At 40.0% G+C, this 20,793-nt stretch overlaps 1 protein-coding gene across 5 annotated transcripts in view; it reads right to left on the bottom strand.

The window, feature by feature from the left end:
* Positions 1 to 20,793, bottom strand: part of ARID5B (AT-rich interaction domain 5B) — a 175,651-nt gene that overhangs the window by 34,966 nt on the left and 119,892 nt on the right. For 4 of the 5 annotated variants that reach the window (XM_008532588.2, XM_008532580.2, XM_008532595.2 and 1 more), the window contains 2 exons: positions 8,010 to 8,122; positions 1,690 to 1,894 (listed from right to left, as the gene is read on the bottom strand). In XM_008532588.2, the coding sequence (XP_008530810.1) occupies positions 1,690 to 1,894; positions 8,010 to 8,122 (318 nt within the window). Of the gene's footprint in view, positions 1 to 1,689; positions 1,895 to 8,009; positions 8,123 to 9,522; positions 10,174 to 20,793 lie in introns of those variants that run through there. The other variant, XM_008532604.2, reaches the window with a different exon arrangement.

The following is a 20,793-nucleotide window of genomic DNA, read 5'->3' as shown; positions in this document are numbered from 1 at the left end:
CTTTTGGGATGAAAGACACCACAGTTTTAGTCCTGTTGCCATCAGCAGACCAAGAGAAGCTACGTTACAGCGTCCTTGGGAAAAGTGTGGGATTTCAAAATTGGGGTTGGTCTTGTTCAACCCTTAGAAGCCATTGATTAAATGGTAATATATAATGCTTCCTTGAGATAAGAACTCTCCATAATCAAAAAATAAGAGTGACTTTAATATATGATTGCCTTCTTAATAGAATGTCTGATGGCAGGACTATATTAAAAGCTCATATCATATTTCACTGACACGTGGCGCCTTGCAATGAGTAGGAAAACTAGTATGTCACCCTCGAGGCAGCAGTGATGGAACAGATCAAAGGGAAGGAAGATATTCGTTCACAGAGGAATTGAGTCATGAGTCCACTCCTTGCCCTAACTTGCCTGTGTGATGTTGTAAACATTTTTTTTCAAACAGATTTCTTTTTCAGGGTGTGCACATGTTTACGCTGTTAAACAATTATGCCAAATTGCGAGCAACCCTGTTCATTTGTACCAAATACCATGGAATGGGACTGCTATGGCTTTGATTCTTTTTACAAGAGGGGAAAATTGAACTTCAAGTAATTCCTTGGTAAGGGAAATGAAGAATAAAATTAAAATCAAAAAAACAAAAAAGGCTCTTTGACACAACACGTTCGAAAAGCCTCATTGAACCTTGCACTGTTTCAAAGCCATCAAGAGCCCTGCCTCGGCCTTGATTTAATCTGAACCAATGCATAATGCAACAAAGCTGTTCATAGTACATTAATTTTACTTCTATTTCAAGCAACCAGTTTTCAGACAAACATTGTAATCATTCGTAGTTATATAAGTTTATAATGGCTGTGAGGGTTCTCTTGCAATCAGTGCCAATTGCTATTAGGTATGTAAATTGTTATGTAAAACATACAGGTTTGACATTCTTCATCAAAATGACACATGGTTTTAATCTAGGAAGATACATTTGGAGAAAATACTATTTCAAGCCAGGGGCTCATCGCTTTGTGTGCCACAAAACCCAGACAGAGGCAAAATATATATTCAGTTGTGAAATCAGGACAGGATCTGGGTTTCTTCTCTTTTTATATGGAATTCTGTTCAGCTATGAGTTCCCTGTTCCACCTAAAAATATATGATGACACTTAAATATGTCAAAGTAATTCAAAACGGGACCCTCGATTCAAATCTGTGTATTTCTTGTTTCCTCTGAAGTCATCAGGTTTTTGTTATTGCTTAACAAATTTGGGGCTTAGGGAATACGTTTTCTTTTTGTGGTTGTTTTGTCCACTTTTAAACGTCTTCCTTTTAAAGGCTGTCTTTTCATAGGCAACATCTGTGCCTGATAAAGCTACGTCATATTATTATCTCAGAAGAAAGGCGTTACGGACACTCAAGATTGACAAAACAGAAAATGAGAAACTTTCAACATGTCTATTTCCAGTCATAATCAGTGGATTCAAGCCTATAAATATCTCACTGCAACTGCCCCAGAAGGGAACAATGTAGCGGAAAAAGGCAGGGAAAAAATTCCTGGCTTGGATGATTTGCAGATTTAGTATAAACAGAGAGCATCATCTCTAGATTAGGATTTCAACATAATCCTGAGTCAAATTTTTTTTTCCAATTCAAAGATTCTAAGCAGTTTTGATATTTCAGAAATGAAAACAAGTATACTTACTCTGCTTAAAACCTAAATAGGGTATTCGTTCTATAGGGGTCTTCCTTTCTTTCATGTATTTATAAAGTGCCACCAGGAAGGCCTGCTCGTCCGCCCTGCACTCTTCACCAATGGCAACCTTTGGTTTTTCCTCATTTGAGACTTTTTTACAGTTATTATGGTTATTCTTCGGCTTGGTCAAGGCTGACCTGGCCTCACACTTCACCTGGAAAAGGGAAAAAAATATGCCACATCAAATCAAGCGCAGCCCTGGAATGCTTATGAAGACACAGCTAGTGACATCTTTCACTGAGTGGGAAGGGCGAACCAGTAAATTAGCCTTACCCTGAAATAGCTTTCTAGAGGCATCATTGAATATAAATTGTCTTAGACCAGGGGATGGTAAAATTTCCGTAGAGGGCCAGAGAGTAAATATTGTAGGCTTTTGGGCCATACAGTCTCTGTTGCAACTACTCAACTCTAGCACAAAAGCTGTCACAGACAATATGTAAACCAACGGGTGTGGCTGTGTTCCAATAAAACTTTATTTATAGAAACAGGCGGTCAGTGGGCCATAGTTTGCCAAACTATGCCAGCCTCTTTTAGATTCTTTACAAGTATGTTGACGTGAAACCAGAAACAGTGTCTGAATCTGGTGAGACCATTCTCCTGAAACAGTGTCTGAATCTGGTAAGACCATTCTCCTGCCTCTTTATACGCTTTATTTTCCTAAGGGGCACCATCTGTTAATGTCATTGAATAAACTCTGCCTTCTGCATAAACAGTCCCATATTTTGTACTTTGTATCAAAATGAAAGGCAGGTTTATGTCTTTATAGTAAACTTATCTTGTTGTTACCCTTTACAGCAACCTGGAAAAACATGTCAATGCCAGCAGACGTTGGCATCAGGAACATCAACAAGGTCTCTGCTGTCTGTCACCTGAGGGCGATGCCCGGATACACCCTCAGTAGGAAAGGAAAGATCTCACTCTTTAATGAAGGCTTCTTGCTTTTCAGTCAGCTCTGAGAATATAATAGGAGATGTTAACTTGCCTCAAAGGAAAGATTAGAGGTCAGCTGAAAACCCAAGAAGAGTAAAAAGCTTGAAAAAAAGTGAAAAGCTCCATGATTAAAAAATAAATGGCGGTAAATGTGCCAGATGTTCCTCCTTCCACTCTAGGCGAATATGGAATTCGGCACACCGAGCGGCCAACCTACGTTCCCTCCTTGCTGCCATGTTCTACAAGAGGCCTTTGATGGTTGTTAAATATAACGCTAAGTTGCTGAGCTATTTTAATTGTAAAAGGGGAAGTACAAAGGGTCAACTTTGAGTTCAAGTGCGCCCACGGGGAATGTGTACATTCCAGTATTCTTTACATCTCCATATCCAACATCAGAAAGAGGGCAAGTGCTGGAGAAACGTTATGAATTAAAATGTCCCACATACTCGACAATGTTTTCCATTTCAGATTTTTGACCCTTCTTTTTCTTTCCCTTCAGATTCTCCTTCCCAAGCGCTAAGAACATAAAGGTTATGCTTATTTATTAAAGGGAAGTGTATTTTCTGCAAGGGTTTTCTTTATTGCTTATTCTCTCAAGTGATCAGGCTCATTTAATATCTTCCGAATGGTCCTCTTAAAAATAAAACTGGTTCCTGCACAACTCATTCAACTGGGCCTGTAGATAGGATTTTAATTTTTAAGGGGCTGTGGAAATGGGATTAAAACATTTTTCCATGTAGAATTTTTACTTACAATATTTTCAAACTTTGGTACTTTGTAACATTGTATTAAGGCAAACATCCCGGGAAACTTGATGTAATCATCATTTTTCACTGCCAAATTTTAGATTGTTGAGTCTAAAGTTCTGATGAAATCTACAATTTAATGGCTTTTTGAAATCATAAAATCACTTTAGTTTAATCTGTATTGTCCCCCTAGCCTTTACTGAGGGCTTATCATGTAGCCAGGCTCTATTCTAAGCACTTTTTAGGTATTATCTCATTTCACACTCACAACCAAGTGAGGCAGGTTATTATTCTCTTCTTAGAGATGAGGAAACAGAGGTACACAGAGGATGGGTAATATGTGCAAGGTCACAGGATCACATCCAAGTTCGTAAGTGGCCGGTTTGGGGTTTGAAGCCAGGTAGTCTCCGTCTAGGGCTTATAGTTTTAAACACTAGACTTTACTGACGCTTACAAAAAAAGATTCAATTGATAGTCAAAACACACTTCCAGTTAAAAAAGTATATCTTATTATGAGGTATTACAAAACCCACAGCTTAGAAATGTAATCTATCAAAAGAGAAGCAAAAGATACAACTAGGTGGTTTTCAAAGTGTAAAAGGGCCCCATTCCTTCTATTGTATATTGAGCATAGGGAAGGAAACCAGTATCAACTGAGTACCTGCACTGAGCCAGACACAGTGTCGCGGACTTCACATAGTCTGCCTAAGGTTCATGAGAATCATAAAAGAGAGGTATTTGGCTGTATTTTACAGTCCAGGAAACTGAAGCTCAGTGAGGTTACATATTTTTTCATTCAGCTAGTACAGAATGCTGGGTTTAGAACTCAAGTGTCCCTCCTTCCGAGCCCCAGTCTTGTATAAACAGGAGTAGATGATGTAAGGTTGGCATATAAAACAGGCTGAGTCTGAAATTGGCAGTGATAATGGGCCATTATTTATATTGCTAGATCAGAAGCACTACTGTTAAGGGGGTATGAAGTTTGCCCCCCTCAGTATCTAGATAGCTGCCTAAGCTTCTGCCTCACCTGTGCGGAAACACCCAGAAACAGAAGGAAAGCATGGAGGGGGTGTGCAAACCAGGCCCAAAGTCAATCAGACACCTTGCTTCGTAGACAAGGCTCCAGGTGAAGCCAGGCTGCCACCTGCTGAACCCCATCCTGAATGTCAGTGGGCTTCCCAGCAGGTTCCTCGGGGAGGGGGGAGGAACAGGTGCTTCAAAGGAAGTGAACAGTGATTTCCTTTCTTGGATCAGCTCCATACATTTCTTCCGTTAACATAAATGAGCCCTTTAGGGTATTATTCTGTTTCTGGGCACGACCAGGCCAAGTTCCTTTCTACATTTTTCCACATTTATCCAAAACATTCTCAGCATTTTAATCTACTGAAATATTCAACAGGAACCAGTCTTCGTGTTGACCTTGAGAAAGCCCAACCTTTTGATGGTAACAGTTAATTACTAGATGTGTTTTTCCCGACCTGAACACCTTATACTTGTTGAGTTCACTAAGAGCTTTGGGGTTTCCAAAGTGACTGAGGAAGTACTAATTAAAGAATCCACATTTAACGTTTTCAGTGAACCACCACCTATTTGATATTAACCACATCCTTTCACTGGATAGAGTTATAACTAATCCAGCCTCAACGGGGGCAGCAAGATGTGCTGAACCAGCGGGGAACAGCCAGTGTCTAGTTTCAATTTGGTCACTAACTTGCTGGGAGAACCTCATTTTCTCCCTCAGGAAAGCAGGAAGGATAATCCCTGGGAGTAGTTCTGAGGATCAAATGGGAGGAAAAATACTGAAAATAATGAAAGTATCCCATTTGTGAAATACCGAAAGTATTTTTGTGATTGAAATGAAAGAGCATTTTACACACCATGGTTTCCCTTTTTACGTTCTTTTTGGAATACAAATCACCCGTTAGGTACTTCTGGCCTTTGGAAAGTGCTTACAGGATGTGAAAAGTCACTTGCTTTCTGTCAACGGAGGCCTTTCATTGTAGACCCAGGCTGAGATACCTTGGTCCCTACATCTGCTGCTGTAAGGTGATCCCAGCGAAATGGCAGGATTTGAGTTGGACCCATTCATGGCATCTGCAGAGAAGTGGTAGCCTCTTCCCCATGTGACTTTTGTTGTCTTTGGAAAGCCATGAAATTCTCTGTCCCTTGGAGAACAGAGTCTTGCAGAGCTAGTTTTCATGTTCTCATTAAGAGAGTGCAAACTTTTGACGGGAACAGGCAAATTGCTTGACTTGCTTTTCCAGTCATGCACACAACAAACCTAGTGGGTTCTCACTCTAAGAGCTCTTCTCTGTGGAGCTGCAGGAAGCTGGAACTTATCCATAGTTAGAAATGGTTGATTTGAGGCACTTTTGAAAAAAACAGTCACACAGGTCTTGGTCATAAAGCCAAACTGTCATTTGAAATGTTGCTTCTAGTTCAGCAAATGATCAGATGGTCACAGGCTTGTAATTTCTACTGTAGCATTCCATGAGAAAAGACCACTTTAAGGCAGAAAACTCTTTAGTTGTTGTCCTCGCCCCAGATGTGGCTTGTTCATTCTGTAGGGATTTTATACCTGTCGGTTGGTGCCAATAGATAAGCCCACCATACTTCATACCTACCAGTCTCTCTCTTCTAGGTGAAGTGGTCTTGCCAGACCCACTGGAAGCAGCCAAGGCAGGACCATAATCCAAGGCTCTGAGAAGAGCTGGGCATTTAGACCAGTCCCCAGCAGCTGACTGCAGCCTGACATTCATCCATTCACCACTGCAACCAACGATGGAGGATGATCTTCCTCCTCATAAAGATTCTGAATGGCAGCACTGGTGGGAGGTGGGGTGGGAAGGGTCACTTAAAAAACTCAGTAGTCACTTGGCTACTACCCCTCCTAAGAAGGATATGTCAGTGAACATCAAATATGGAACAGCCTCTTGTTCTCTGCAGTTTTGTGGGTCATAGTGTGAGTCCTGAAGCTGCCTTCCATGGAGAAAGATATTGGAGGTGCTGTTCTTTCCGATCAATTGTATGAATTTTGCAAAACTCCCAGAGGCATACTTTGGTAGTGACTCCAAATGACATGAGAAGGAGCTTCATCCTGCTGGGCTCAGGTACAGAACATGCTGGCATAAACACATGATGTCATCTTAGAAGTATGGGGCAGGGTGCCAACACAAGGTATTGGCAGTACAAGCTCTGCTGAATGTTATGATCCTAAATTCCCGCTCCATTCTGCAGCATCTTGCAAACCACAACACAGGGAATAAACTGTTCCTGCTGACATCCTTCAAGATCATGGAAGCTGAAGTCCTACATAGGTAGTTCTAGGGTCGAGATGTCCAAATTACTAGAAAATGTCATTCTTGGAATCCATGTAGACTCACTCACACAAGGTTAAATGAACAGAACAGAAATCACTTGAGGGAAAGACAGATTTGTTTTTAGCCAGAAAATATACATTTCTACTGATCGATCTCTTTTTAACCCTTTGCAGTCTCAGAAGCATGAAGAAATCCTAATCAAAAAGTCCTCAGAAATTCCCCATGAAGCAATCATCCTTGAAAAGAAGATTTCTAGAATGTGCTCGTCTAGGATTTGCTTCATTACACTGGTAGGAGGAGTGGAGCACGCGGCAGAAAAACAGTAGATGGTCAACATAGAACTGAATTCACGTTTTTCTACATCAGAATCTTCCAAGGTCACCAATAATCAAAATGTTCCCATTTTCATAGGTTTAGTCCTTAGATCTGGAAACGTGATGTCAGTTGAAATGCAGTCTTCAATTCAGGTCCTAAAGGGGCTATTGCTGTCTTTGGCACAGAAACAACACCTGTACGCAAACACTCCGTAAAGAGAACCAGGGAAATCTGACCCAAGCCCACAAAAGTCAAAAGGATAAGTCTAAAAATATGAAGTGACACTTCACCCTTCACAGTGCTAAATACCTCAGGCATGCATTTTCAAGATTCCAAAGAAGGCTTAGGCAAAACAGGGCTGGGTCTTGAAAAACAGTGTAGAATTTGGACTTTCATTCTGCATTATGAGAGATCTTTAAAAACATCTAAATATACTCATGGGTATATGTATACATGTAAATATTTTGCTATGTGTCTTCAATTTTACTCTAAGGTAAATTAGAGGTGACTTTGAAAAAAAATAGCTGAAAAGATTAATTCTAGCCGTTCCTAATTTCATCCTCTGTTAATCTCAAACATATTTAAATGAACACATTCAGAAAGAGGATGGTTCAGCTGGTCTATTTTTGATACAAGCAGAGTAAACTATGTCATTGTGTCACCTACTATGAAATCTCAGCCTCAGTGACGTGGGCGCTTAATCATCTGTCCTTTACCCAACAGGCCAAACTGGGAGGTGGGAAGTCTTTGTGTTGACTAATCAAAATGCCTACACTTCCCCCTCCTCCCGACACCAGGCGAGGGGAGGTGGCAGCAACAGACTCAGCAGAGAGCTGTGAATACCAAAGTCAGATTCTGAGTTGAAAACTGCCACCAGGACACAGGAGCAGAGAGAAAGCAGAAAAAGGAAAAATAAAAAGATGCAGGCAAACGAATACCGTGGAGCAAACGAACGTACCTTGGCAACGGCTTTGCCATCGGAATTGTTGTTGGAATCTTTAACCCCACTGAAAGAATCTCTTCTCTGTGGGCATGGCTTCTTCTTGCGTGGTCTGCCTTTAAGATTTGGCGCTGAAAACAGATGGAGAACAATTCAGAAACATTTTCATCTGCATAGGTTTCCTTATTAAAGACTGAGAAGCGTACTACAGGAGTGGTCCCCTCTGATTGTCTCGAGAAATGTACACGTCTGTGGCAGCCAACCCTCATTTTAGGCTCCTCTCTCTGAACGGTTGCATCCTGGTAGACTACACACTTCTGTACATGTTTCCCAAAGCTGATCTATTACACTTCAACATGTCTAATTAATATAAATAAAGGGAAGCCCTTAGCTCTAAGCGATAATGATAAGGAAAATGCACTTCCCCATTGTTAGAAAACACAGCCCTGAGCCAGGCTCCGAGATTATTCTTTGTTTTTTGTTTTCTATCTTGTTTTCAGAAAATCTAAGTGATATGCCAGCCCATTACGGTATCGTAGTAATGTAACGATTGAAAACACCTCTCTTCAAAAGTGGAGACATAAGCATTTTCTAAAATTATGATACAAATAAGTAGAGAGAGAGCTACAGAGAGAGGCATCACGCTAACAATCTGAAAAATATTATTCTATGGGTTTACTAATAATCTTGTGACCAGCATGTTTCAAATCTCAACAAATCTGGCAGATATATTTAAATCAGCGTGCTCCCTTTTCCTTTTCAATATATTTTTTTATGAAGATCTTGAAGGTTATTTAAAAGAACTTCCAAAGATCACACTGGGGTTAGCCTGCTTCCATGGAGATTATACTTTTTAAAAGCTGTAGACAAGACACAAATCAAAGTTCTATTTTATCCTTGATGTTGAGCCTGATTCCCTTTAAGATCCACACAGAAAGCAGGAAGAAAAGAAAAAAAGGCTGCTGTTTATTGAGGGCTACGACTGTCTGGCGTCAGCTTTTACATTTAACTTCATCAGTCACCCAAGTCAAACAAAATTAAAACAAATCAACTAACCAACTAGCCCTTCAAGAATTCCAAACTAATGAATTATACCCCAAGCAATTTCTTTCAGACCTTTCAAGGTACCCACACTTTTTAGTACTTTAAGGTATGATTATGACTGTGCCAAATCTGAACAACTCGAACCCTCTTAAATGTTGTTCATCTTACTATGTCACATAGTTAGCCAGTGGTTTTAGGACATTTTACATTGTGCTCATCTTACAAACAAAATCATCCCACTCATCTGATCTTCTAGTGTGGATTGCAGTTTTGCTGTTGGTAAAGCTCAATAAAGTAGAGCCGCCTTCACCATCAGGCAAAAGTTTAAAAAGTGGCTTTGGGGCTCAGCCTCTCCCTTCCCAAATCCACTCTCCTCTCATCTCCCCGAAACGTTCCTCTGAAAGGCCATCCCGGAAAGCCAGCCTGGAATTAGCAAAGGTAAACAAACTCACAAACAAAAACCAAGCAAAGAGAAAGTAGCGATTACCCATTCCAGTCGACAAACATCTGCCTGATGATGTCTGTGCTCATGAAAGCTACAGCATGTGACTGCTTCCCGGCCCTTCCCTGGAAGTCTCGACTTGACTTGGTGTGGATGTCAGCTTCCCCGCGAATGCGAATGCGAGCTGCGAGGCTCAGCGCTCTGCTTACAACTCCCCTCCCCCGGCAGCTCCATTACTCATGTAAACACACAGCAGTGACTAGCACGGAGTGTGTGGGATGAGCTCTGAGGACTTGCTGGAGTTGCCAGACTGGCAGGGAGGGCTCTGCTCTCTCCACCTCCCTGCACGGGGCTGGTGATTTCATCGGCCTGTTTTGTGGATCCTGACCTCCTGCTCCCTGTCAATTTGATGCCACCTTCCATGAACTGACACGGTCGGTCCTCAGCCTGGAGCCAGGGCGTGGACTGTTTTGGTTTGAAGACTTAGTGTAGCACAGAAGTGTTTCCACAACTGACCCAAGTGCTAAGACTCTAATGACCGTGAGGGAAGGATGTCCTTTCACGTCCCTTATCAAAATAACAGCCGAGCAGAAAGCTGACAGAAATAAACAGAACTTGGGTAGGTCTGAGGCATTTCATTAAAAGAAACAAAACAATATCGCCTCTGTTCTAAGACTTGTTACTATGATCTTTCCTTCCTAACATTTTGGCAAAAAGCATTTAAACCTAAAAGGCATTTATTTCCAGAAAAGCTTTCAAATCCCCAAGGCCTTTTAGATAGAACTTGCGTTGAACAGGCTGTTTTAAATAAAGGCAAAAGTTCCGGGAACCGACAATAAGTCATCCCCAAATTGGGTCTATTTTCTCCATTCTTTGAGCTGTTTTCAGAAACCAGAGAAGCTGATGTCCTTCCCTAGCAGATTCTGAGAATGACAAATTTAGAACAGACTAGCACCTAATATTCTAGTCACACAGACTTAAACTCTAAATGGGATTTGATCAAGAGAAAAAGCCTTTTGTTCCTAATACGGCGAGAACACAGATATTCAGGTCTAGTTAGGTAAAACCCACCAATCGCTCACGTCTCAAACTCAAATACTTCTTTTAGTCTCCCCTCTGAACTCCTTTTCTGACCTTCTCTTATGGAGGGTGTCACTGTATTCTTTGTACTGTAGCTATGTTTTATGGCTTATTATTATACTAAATTGGAGAGTCCTTAAGGGTAAGAACATAACGGATTCTTCTCTTACCTCCCCCCCACACGCTGAGGAGGGGGCATTGCATAAGATGAATTTGTTGAATGAACAAGTAATTAACAGAAATACAGATGCCCACATATACATCCTTCGTGTCTTCACGAGCTGGACCTGCAACCTGACCGCCTATATATACCTGTCACTCTGGGCAGAGGTAAAATTTTATTCATCTTTGCTATGTATACTTGAACTCTGGGAACATACACCAGGGACTTGATTTTGCTCTGGGAATTGAGACAGGAAACCTAAGGCCTTTGGTTGCAGATTACTGTTAAGCCATTGTGTCTGACATGATCTTGTCCCACATACAGTGCACAAATGCCCTGAAGAGCAGATGTTCAAAGTCCCAGGGGGAATGAAGCACGCAGGACAGGGTGGCAGTCCCATAATACAATTCGAGATCTCTTGGATCCACAAGACCCCAGGTGAAGCTTTGGGATTGAGGGGCTAGCTTTAGGGGAGAGCAAAAATTCTGGCCCCTACATTTTTTTCCTACAAGGTCAAGAAAACACATCATTTGCTGCTAGGTGGGTCAGTGAAAACAAATGCTTTACAGTGGGGTGGTGTCAGAGGTAGGCTGGAGGTTCTCGCCTTTAATTCTTTTACATAAGAAACAGCTCCACCTCCTTTCAGTAGCCCTGGACCAATCTAAACCTGTCCTCTCCTTGACAGCTAAGGGCTCTGTACCTACTGAGAGAATCCAAATCTTAAGACTCCAGAGTTACACCAGCTCCAGTGCTTTCAATGAGATTGATCTCTACCAGCAAAACCATTCTGGAAGGCCAGCAGAACACCTACTGAGAGCGTTACTGGCTCTAGTCAATTCTATTCCAAAAAAAAAAAAAAAAATAGCGTGAAGCAATAAATGCCCCATTACCTTTACATGTGTATATAATCCACTGCCCAGCCCTGGCCTGACTCATCATAGAGTTCAGTCAATGTTCTTTGCACAAATATTTTCAATATTATACACGAATAATAATTATAGTTGATACTGAGCACTTTCTCTGTGCTAGTCAGCGCTTTGCATACAATCACTTATTTAAAGCTCACAACAAGCCAACCGTAAGGTGCGATTATTATTCCCATTTTATAGACCAGGAAATTGAGAGCCAGATAAAATTACTTGTCTTAGGTCATGCAACTGGTTACTGGTAGCACAAGGATTCCAAATGAGGCAGCTGGAGTTTATTCAGAGCCCCTACTTTAAGTAACTTCTCTTCAACAGACCGACACACACACTTACTCTGTCTCATAATGAGATATTTATATTATTAACTTGGGCTGGCAGTCACCAGGGAGCTTTGCCCAAATGAAAACACTCTCAAGTACCACATAGCTCCAGGGCGCTGCAGCCCATCCCAGGAAGCAAACAGCATCCTGTACACTTGACAGGGAGCAGGGTCCCCCTCGATGTTGATTCGGCGGTGGGTGATAAGACTACAGCCACAGAGTTCCAATAAAACTTAGTCAGAGCACCATGCACATTCTCCCTTTGCAGACAGCCACTGACTCTTCTGCTAAATCAGTGAAAGATCTCTGTGGTTTTAAAAACATCTTTCCTCTCTGACTGCCCATCTGTTCCTCTTACTCAGTGCCACGAAATTAACTACTATTCACCGTTGTGAGGTCACTTCTATTTCTATAGGTGCTAATCCCAGGAGACTCAGCTACCGCCAGTGCTCCAGACTCCTCTGACATCCAACCCGTGTATTCTGTTTTTTCCTTTTTTGAACTCCTCCCACTATTAATGAATTACAGTCTTTTTTTGAAAGACAATGTAGCAAAACAAGTTTTCGGGTTTTTTTCTTAAAGAGTTTAGAAGCAGAGAGTTGCAGGCATTTCATAATATATTTACCTCACTCTGCGTTCTGATAAGTTATGTGTCAGGGCAGTGCAGGTGTGGGAAACTTTCATCTCAACCCCAACTCTTGCAATAATAATAATAAAACAAAGGAAATGTAACCAGTTACTGGCAAAGTCAATTGCTTTTGGCTTAAATGTTCCTGTTTTTTTTCTACTGTGTTCTTCCTGTCATGACCATCTCTCTTTTTTATAACATTTATGCTCTTGGAAATACCACGAAGATAAACTGTTATAAAAGCTGGACTGACTCATCAGTTAACAACACTTTCTTCTTATTTTGCAGAGAGGATTTTGTTGCCAACGCAGCTACATATTCTCTCGAGAAATTCTCTGTGAGCTTCCACTCAGAGATAGGACTTGCTTGTTGGTGGGGACTGGAATTAGAGGAATGGAAAACCAGGCATCATTTTCCTAAGAGTTTGACCCCCAGGGTCAATGTCTAGAGGAAGTCGGCAGAGCGTTAACTCATTTGATTTGTAAGTTGTGTGTGTGGTGTGCGTGTGTGTGCTTTAAACGCTAAACATGAGCCAGAAAACTAAACTCCACTGATGGAAGTATTAAAGACTGACAAACGTTCTATGTATAGTGTGCATTACTGATAATACTTTGCATTTCTGTAATGCCTTTCCTCTGAGGACCTCAATTCTCTGGTACATTTTCTTTATAGACAATAATCTTAAAATATTCTGGCAAGTTTCAGCATGGAGCATTGCTCTTTCTGGAAAAAAAAAAAAAAAACCCTACCCTAATTTAGTTATCACTTAATGTGTTCTATTTTCAATGTTTCCCTTTCGACTATTTAGAAACTTCCTCTTTCACTACAACAAAAATAAGATGAGTGTTTTTAAAGGTATTAACATATGAGGAAAAGATTTAGAAACCAAGAATGGCAGGAGGCTTGATCAAAGCCACTCCTGAAATTTATGGGTGTAATAAAAGAAAGGCATTTCACAGATAATCTCTTACAGAATTTCAGTTTTCAAATACCTGGAAAAAAAGAAAAGAAAAACAGCAGCTCTCATTTTGGTTTTAACTTAAAGCCAACATTTTTATTTTAAAAATTCATAAATGATTCCCTGAAATTTTGATTTCAAATCCACAGTTATTCCATACAGTCACTGCTCCATACCCAACACAGTGATGCCGGAAAACTCTGGCCCCTGGTACTCAACGTCTGTTAATTGGTTGAATATTTTCCTGAATTCACAGAACGTTAATTACATACAGATTTAAGAATATTCAAGTTTACTTTTATTCTGTTTTCCTATAAACAATCCTCCACATCCCAATAAAAATGTTTGAGAAGCTACTGTGTTGTCTGAGATATAAACACACAGGGCCCTTAGCAAGCACAACTCCATCTTCTGGGATATTCTCATTTAAATGATGAATTTAAAGCAAGAGGCATGGTGAAAAAAAAAAAAATGCTGCAAGAGAGTTATTATTTTCTGCAATTCTTCTGACAGTTCCCTTTTTAAAATAATTTTTTTCTCCAATAAAGGCATTAGAAAGATGAGTTGGGAGTTATGACTCCAGACGAGAGCCACCCTCACTCTTAAATGCCACCAAAACCCAAAACCACACAGTCACGAACAATGTCCAATGGACATGCCCCAGAGGAAGGCGTCCATTTGCCACTTTGGATGTCATGGCTGCTTTGAGTTTCCAAGTTTGTTTTAACCCAACCATACCCTGACTTTGCTTGAACCACAGTGCCTACTAACTACAGTTTAGCATTTCCAGTGAACTGCACTCTCACAGAATCCAGGTCCCCTTCTACCTCCTGTGGAAGGGGAAGCAGTTGTGTTGTTAGAAAGGGGCGGGGGGGGGGGGGGGAATGAAGCAGGCTTTATACGAGGTCCAGTCACTTTGGCTCTTTGTCAAAATCATTGAGATCCCCGAGAGTCACTAATGAGAGTGGAATGTATTACTGCATTTGTCATACCTGCACTGCTCTCAGGCAGCTTAAGTCCAAAACAGCCGTGGACTTCATTGACTGCTCAACAAACCACGTAAGTAAACACTCTTGTAATCCTTTCCAAAACATGCCTAGTCTTACTCACTCCTTGTTTCAGGCTTATGAATGCTGGAGCAATTGTTAATGCCCCTGATCAAAGTTTTAGTAATTTCATAGGCATGTGATTTGCATAGCTATTTCCTGATCCGCCTTCTCTCTGCCCTGGAGGTCTTCATTTCTCAGAAACACTTAAAAACACAGATTATTTGACTTCTCCCCTTCCCCCACCCTATAAATGGAGCTCGGCTTGCTAGCTCATCTGTATTGCTAATTGGTTTGGAAGCATGTGACTCCATGCATTCTTGCCATTAAAACACAAGCAAACCTCTTTTTCAGTCAAGTTTTACCAGCAGTGATGGGCACATTTCTATCTTTATTTCCCCTCTGTGTCTTGAGAGGGAGAGAAATTTAAATGACCAAATGTTATCTATAATTATTCTGAAATGATGTAGTGAAATCCAAAGGAGTGCAAAAATGTTCTAGAAGTCTATAATAGGCTTGTCTACAAGGGCGCTGGCAAAGAAGAAGGGGTTTATAGACTCTTTTTACTACCACTTTTGGAATAAAGGGAAAATCTGGGAGCTAAATCTAGGTAGAGTGAGGATAGATTCTGGGTTTTCAGAAGATGGACTTTCTAAGGAGAGAATTTTGGAATTATTGGGAAGAAGATTGAAATCCATGCCTTTCAAACTCTCACCTTACTTTTGGTCTGTTCCGGCTACCCACAGAATCCTCCAGTGAGATAATTCTCAGTGAAAGGACACCTTCAGGACCCGCAAGGGGCTGGAGGTGGTGGCTCATGGCAGTTTTGCAAACGCTTATTCGTCTTTGGGGCGATGAGGTCTACGTACCATGGCATCAGGAGCCTATGGGAAAACTCTTTTGCCTTAAAATTCCAAATAGCCTGTAAAGAGACATCAGGGCAGAGTGGACACCTGAGGACTTAGCTTGCTCTTTAAGGCACAGGTGGCAGTGCTGTATCAGGGCTAATACTGCACACAAAGGGTCTGATTTCCTTCCCCACTGCAAGGTCTTGTCATAAAGTCACAAACACAGCAAACCCAAAAATGGACTCTAAGAATACCATAGTGACTCAAACTTCCACTTTTATATTTACCTGGCAACTCCTTTCTCCCACTATTCATCTCCCCAGAATCCAGGTACCCAGGAGCCATTTCTAGGCCCTGGACCCTAGGCTCCTCTCTTAATGGAGATCAGGCTGGATGTTGAGGAAGAAACTGCATGAAAGCTATTATAATTAGAATAAGTGTGCTGTTTCAATGCTTACTATATACTTTTTCTTAAGATTTCGAAATAACTCACGTTTTAATTTTTTTAAAACTATTCCATAAACATAGATTTAGTTTTTCTTAGTACGATTGTCTATAATAAGAATAGAGTATTAATTTAAGACACTTGATACTTGTCTCTTTTTTTTTAGGCTATTTAAGGAGCCACTCTGGATATACTTTTTAAGGACATTTTGATTTCTATAATTTATGAAGTTTATAAAGATAGGAACTCTTAAACATAGAGAATTAATTTTTGTCTCTCTCTTTTCTTCTTTTTGTTACAATCAATAAACCCACTCATTCTAGTCCATGATCAATATGCTCTGTGGTGTTACTATTGAACATGACAGCCCAGAAGTGAAAGCTACATTTTTGTATGGAACAGCCTTGCAGGGAGCAGTAAATATCAGGGCAGTTTTTAAACTCATATATAAACAGAACATTCTTGTTCAGCCATTTCTCCAGGTTTAGAAATGAGATATTCCATTTTCAACATTGAGGATAATTGATTCGCTACATCTCTAAAGAAAACATTCTCCATTTGGAAATAAGTAAAAGAGACTTTTTTTGTGTGTGTATATGTGGATTAACGTAGAGATATTTAACTTCTCACAGACTTGGACTAATATGCTATGAGAGACAATTCAGTTTTTCAAACAAATACACATATGAAAAAGGTCATCAACAAACAGGCTCCCAATTTCTTTTAAAAAGATCCCAAAAGGAATTTGTACTTAAAGGGGAGTTTTCACTCTCTTTATGCTTTTTTATCTTTCAGAGAGAATAATTTAAGAAGTGGGGTAGTCTGTTACTTAAATTAAAAAGAGGACTATCCTTGTTTGTCTGAGACTCGGAGGCATTTTTCTTTGCTCAGGTAAATCCCACTTTTCCCCTCCTCTTTTATGAGCCACCACTGCCATCTCTGACCTTCACTTATTTGTGGATATATATGAGCCACCACACTGGAAAGTGACTTCATAAGCTCTACTGTGATACCAAGGAACTGACAGATAGTGGAGAAGGAAGAATGTGTATGTTGGAGCAGTGTGGACTGAGGGTCCAGATGAGAAGAGAAAGGGTCTGGGTCGTGTGTGGAGAGTGTGTGACAAGGTCCATAATACTCGACAGTATTCTAAATAAGGACAGGTGATTATAACCTGGCAAGGCCTCTGTTAATCGGAGGGAGTGCAGGTCACCCTGCGGAGAAACAACAGACAGATAACAACAGAAATCCTAACGTGAATCTTAGGATGAACAAAGAGAATGCACAGAAGAGGTTAGAACTTCTTCTCACTTTATCAGTGTAAGATGAAACATTTTTATGACTGTTTAGAGTCACTCTGTCCAATATGGTCACCACTAGCCACACGGGGCTATTGAGCACTTGAAATATGTCTAATCCAAAATTGAGACGTGCCATAGGTGTAAAATACATGCTAGACTTCCAAGACAATGTCAAAAAATGTAAAATATCTCATTAACAGCATTTCCTATTGATTACATACTAAAATGATACTGTGGATTAAATAAAATATATTATTAAATTAAATTATTATTAAAATTAATTCTACCTGTTTCTTTTACCTTTTAAAATGCGGTTACTAGAAAATTTTCAGTTACATGTGGCTTACATTATCTTTCTCTTGGGTGATGCTGTTTAGTCAACAATTCAATGTTGTGATTACAGATATGTCCTTGGAAATACGTGTTAAAGAGCAGACAGAATAAGATTAACGTGAAGCTAGAATAATCAGCAAAAGTGATGATTCAAAGTTTCAGTGCAATATAAGATTTTATTCACTGTTATGGAAAACAGTCATGTATAGCTGTTAGTATCTGAAAATTTTGCCCAAGCTGAGATGTCGCCTTTGTAAAATTCAAATCTGGCAATCATTAACTCAAGGTTACTAAATGGCCCCAATGAAGATGTTATTTCATTAACTTCTTTAACTAAGATGTCAAAGCAAATGTTAAGCCTTGACAACAGACTTGGAGGGAGAGGGGAGGAGAGAGAGAGAGAGAGAGAGAAGGAGAGTCTGTTTAATTATTTATTTCACTAATTATTCTCTCCTGCTACCAACATGGGTTGGGTATAATGTAAGCCATTCGCAAACTGAAAAAAGAGAAAATAGATTTTGGGTGATTTTGGCTAGTTGGAAAGAAGAAGCTTCTTAACCACAAATTGTTGAATAAACTCATGGTCTGGTTGTGTTTTTCTTTTTGGAGATTTCATTTGCAAGTAAGTAGAGAGATCAGATACAGTCAAGCATAAAGACAAGGGCATGGCCTTCTTGGCTTTACCAAGGTGCTTCGAGTCCCACGGTTTCATACGACAGAAAGTGAGATTACTGGGTGAAGAAAGGCGTTCCAATAAGCCCAGAAAAGTTGACAGAACAAAAAGGTTTGAGTTCTAGCAGGCAGGGGAGGCGACACATTCTTTCCCCAGTCATTCTTAGCACCAAAATACTACGGGGCATCACTCTGAGAAGATGGCTGCTCAGTGCCCAGCTGGCCCAATGTCCCATCCTCCCAAATAACTGGGCACAGTAGCTGAAATCAAAGCCTGTTCCCTCCACCCCCTCACTTTTTGATTCCTGTGGTAGCAGCAACACAGAAACATAACTAGATGTTAACAGCTCTCTAAATACAACATGCCAATCAAAGGGCTACACACCCACCTGGATTCTTTTATGGAACCCCTACCTTACCCCCCTTTTAGGGATCCCATTGTAAAAATAGAAGAACAGCAATGGTAGCGGTGGAAATAAGCTTAGGAACTATTTTCTTTTCTTAGAAGGCAAGAGCTGCTATAGCATTTAAAGGAGTAACATGCAGAGAGATTAAGACCAAAATCCCAGCAAAATAAACAAGATGTGCAATGAATATTATACGTTTTACTGTATAATACTCATAATAACTTTTGTGAAATCATTTGGCGGGTTCATCATACATCCAGTGAAGCAGTCTGCACACCTCTGGTATGTTTCCGATATCTAACTATAGCAGTATTTGTCTTTGTCCTCCAAACTCTTTTATAGCACATGGTATGCATATTTCAGCATCCAACATTATTAACTCATGACCAACTGTCAGTTGATGGTTATCTAACACATGGGGTCTCCACAAAAGGGATCCTTATTTGGGCAAAAGCTCTTGTCTGCCCCAGTCTGTCTATATTTTCCCTGAGAAGAACTTTATTTGGATTATTATTCGCTGTTGGTGGAAACTCAGAGGCTGCTTGTGTGGCAACTGGAAGGCGGGGAAATAAATCCTTAGCAAGTTAAAACACTTTAGCTGATATTAAAACCATTTCTAGCTTTGTTAGCTGGAAGTAAACTCTCGGTTGCCCTCTGGTGGTGAATCTATGTGATGTGGTGGGAAAACCATAAAAATCCAGAAAGGAACAAGAGAGTTTAATCAGATACAGGTAAGAAGATTCATCCTTGACAGAAATAGCCACAAATCACGATCTTATGTTGTTTTATATGTTTTAGAATTTACATTTAGCAGCCCTCCCACATGCAGAAGGATGAGGGGAGGGGACGAGAGGAGGGGCTTGTTACATGGAAATTAGAACTTTGTCTTTCTGGAATACAATGACTTCACTATGTTTACAACCATAACTGTTCTATATGCGGCAAATTGATTTTTATGAGATTTAGAACCTTAAAAAAAATCAGGCCCACATTTTAAAAGTTCCTTCATAACCAAAAATAGACTGATGTTCCAACTGGTCTGGAATTATAGGAACCAAAGAAAGAAGTCTGAATAATTCCCTAATATGGAAGAAAACCACTTTTTTTTTTTTTAAAAAAGGAACAGTTTATTTGTTTCTGACAATAAGGAACATATGGAAACTTGGAATTTATAGAACCAAGGGTAGGTAGAGAATTTATCCATGTCCTCTAAAAATAAAATTTTACAAAAATCTGAACTCCAAATTTAATAATCGGTTACCTAATTTGGTATTTCATTTTAATTTTTAAAAACACCATTTGAAATTTCTGCTGTACGCCTCTTGACAATTTCCTGCCCAACAGGCCCATCCCCAAAAAGCAAACAAACCTGGTATTAAAACAGACTGAGCAGCTTAAGAAAAAGCTGGGGGCAAAGTACATGAGAACATAAACTATTTTTCCTCTTATTACCAGTAAACGTACCATTTCCCTCTTTTATGTGTCTTCTCTTTAGATAAAAGCCGCTCCTTCAGCCAGCATTAACAAAAATGCTCTGTATTTTTAATATGATTTTCAGGGCAGATTAATCTTAACTTGGCTTTTCCACTCACACATGCAAGTTCAGTGTTGCAACAACAGTTGTTTGGTTTTGTCTGTGAATTAGCAAAGTTCTTAAAGTAATTTTACTATAAAATTAAACAGCTGTGAGTTCTTTAGCAAACATGATGATTCTTGTTCTTTGTACTATTGTGCAAGCTGAAATACCCTTTCTTTCATGTCTTTTTATTCCAAAATGAATTCCCTAGTTAGCCTTGTTTAGCTTAAAAAAAAAATAATAAAGAAGGGGGGCGGTGTTTGCTGACCTCTGAAATTCATCAGCATTTAAACACAGGGCGTTTACACAAGGTGCAGGCTCAAAGGGCTTTTGTTTAACTCCTATTATGGAATGGAAAATGATATTCTGCCCCAATATAATGCCAATCCTTGTGTACAACAGAGCCGTTTGCAAATATTTTTGTGGGGCAAGATATCTTATGCCTATTTTGCAGATGAGAAAACTGAAACATGGATAAATGGTGAGGAAGCAAGGAACTAAGACGTTCTTAGAGGCTGGAATTAAATTTAGAATTTGACTCCTAGCCCAGGACTCTAACCACGTGAGGGCTCTGACTCTTTGGAATCAACAGAAGAGCAATTTTAAAACATTC

Source organism: Equus przewalskii, chromosome 1 (assembly GCF_037783145.1).
Source record: "Equus przewalskii isolate Varuska chromosome 1, EquPr2, whole genome shotgun sequence".
In the NCBI taxonomy this organism is placed as follows: domain Eukaryota; kingdom Metazoa; phylum Chordata; class Mammalia; order Perissodactyla; family Equidae; genus Equus; species Equus przewalskii.
The sequence above is the reverse complement of the archived record's forward strand: the minus strand, read 5'-3'. Positions and strand labels throughout refer to the sequence as shown.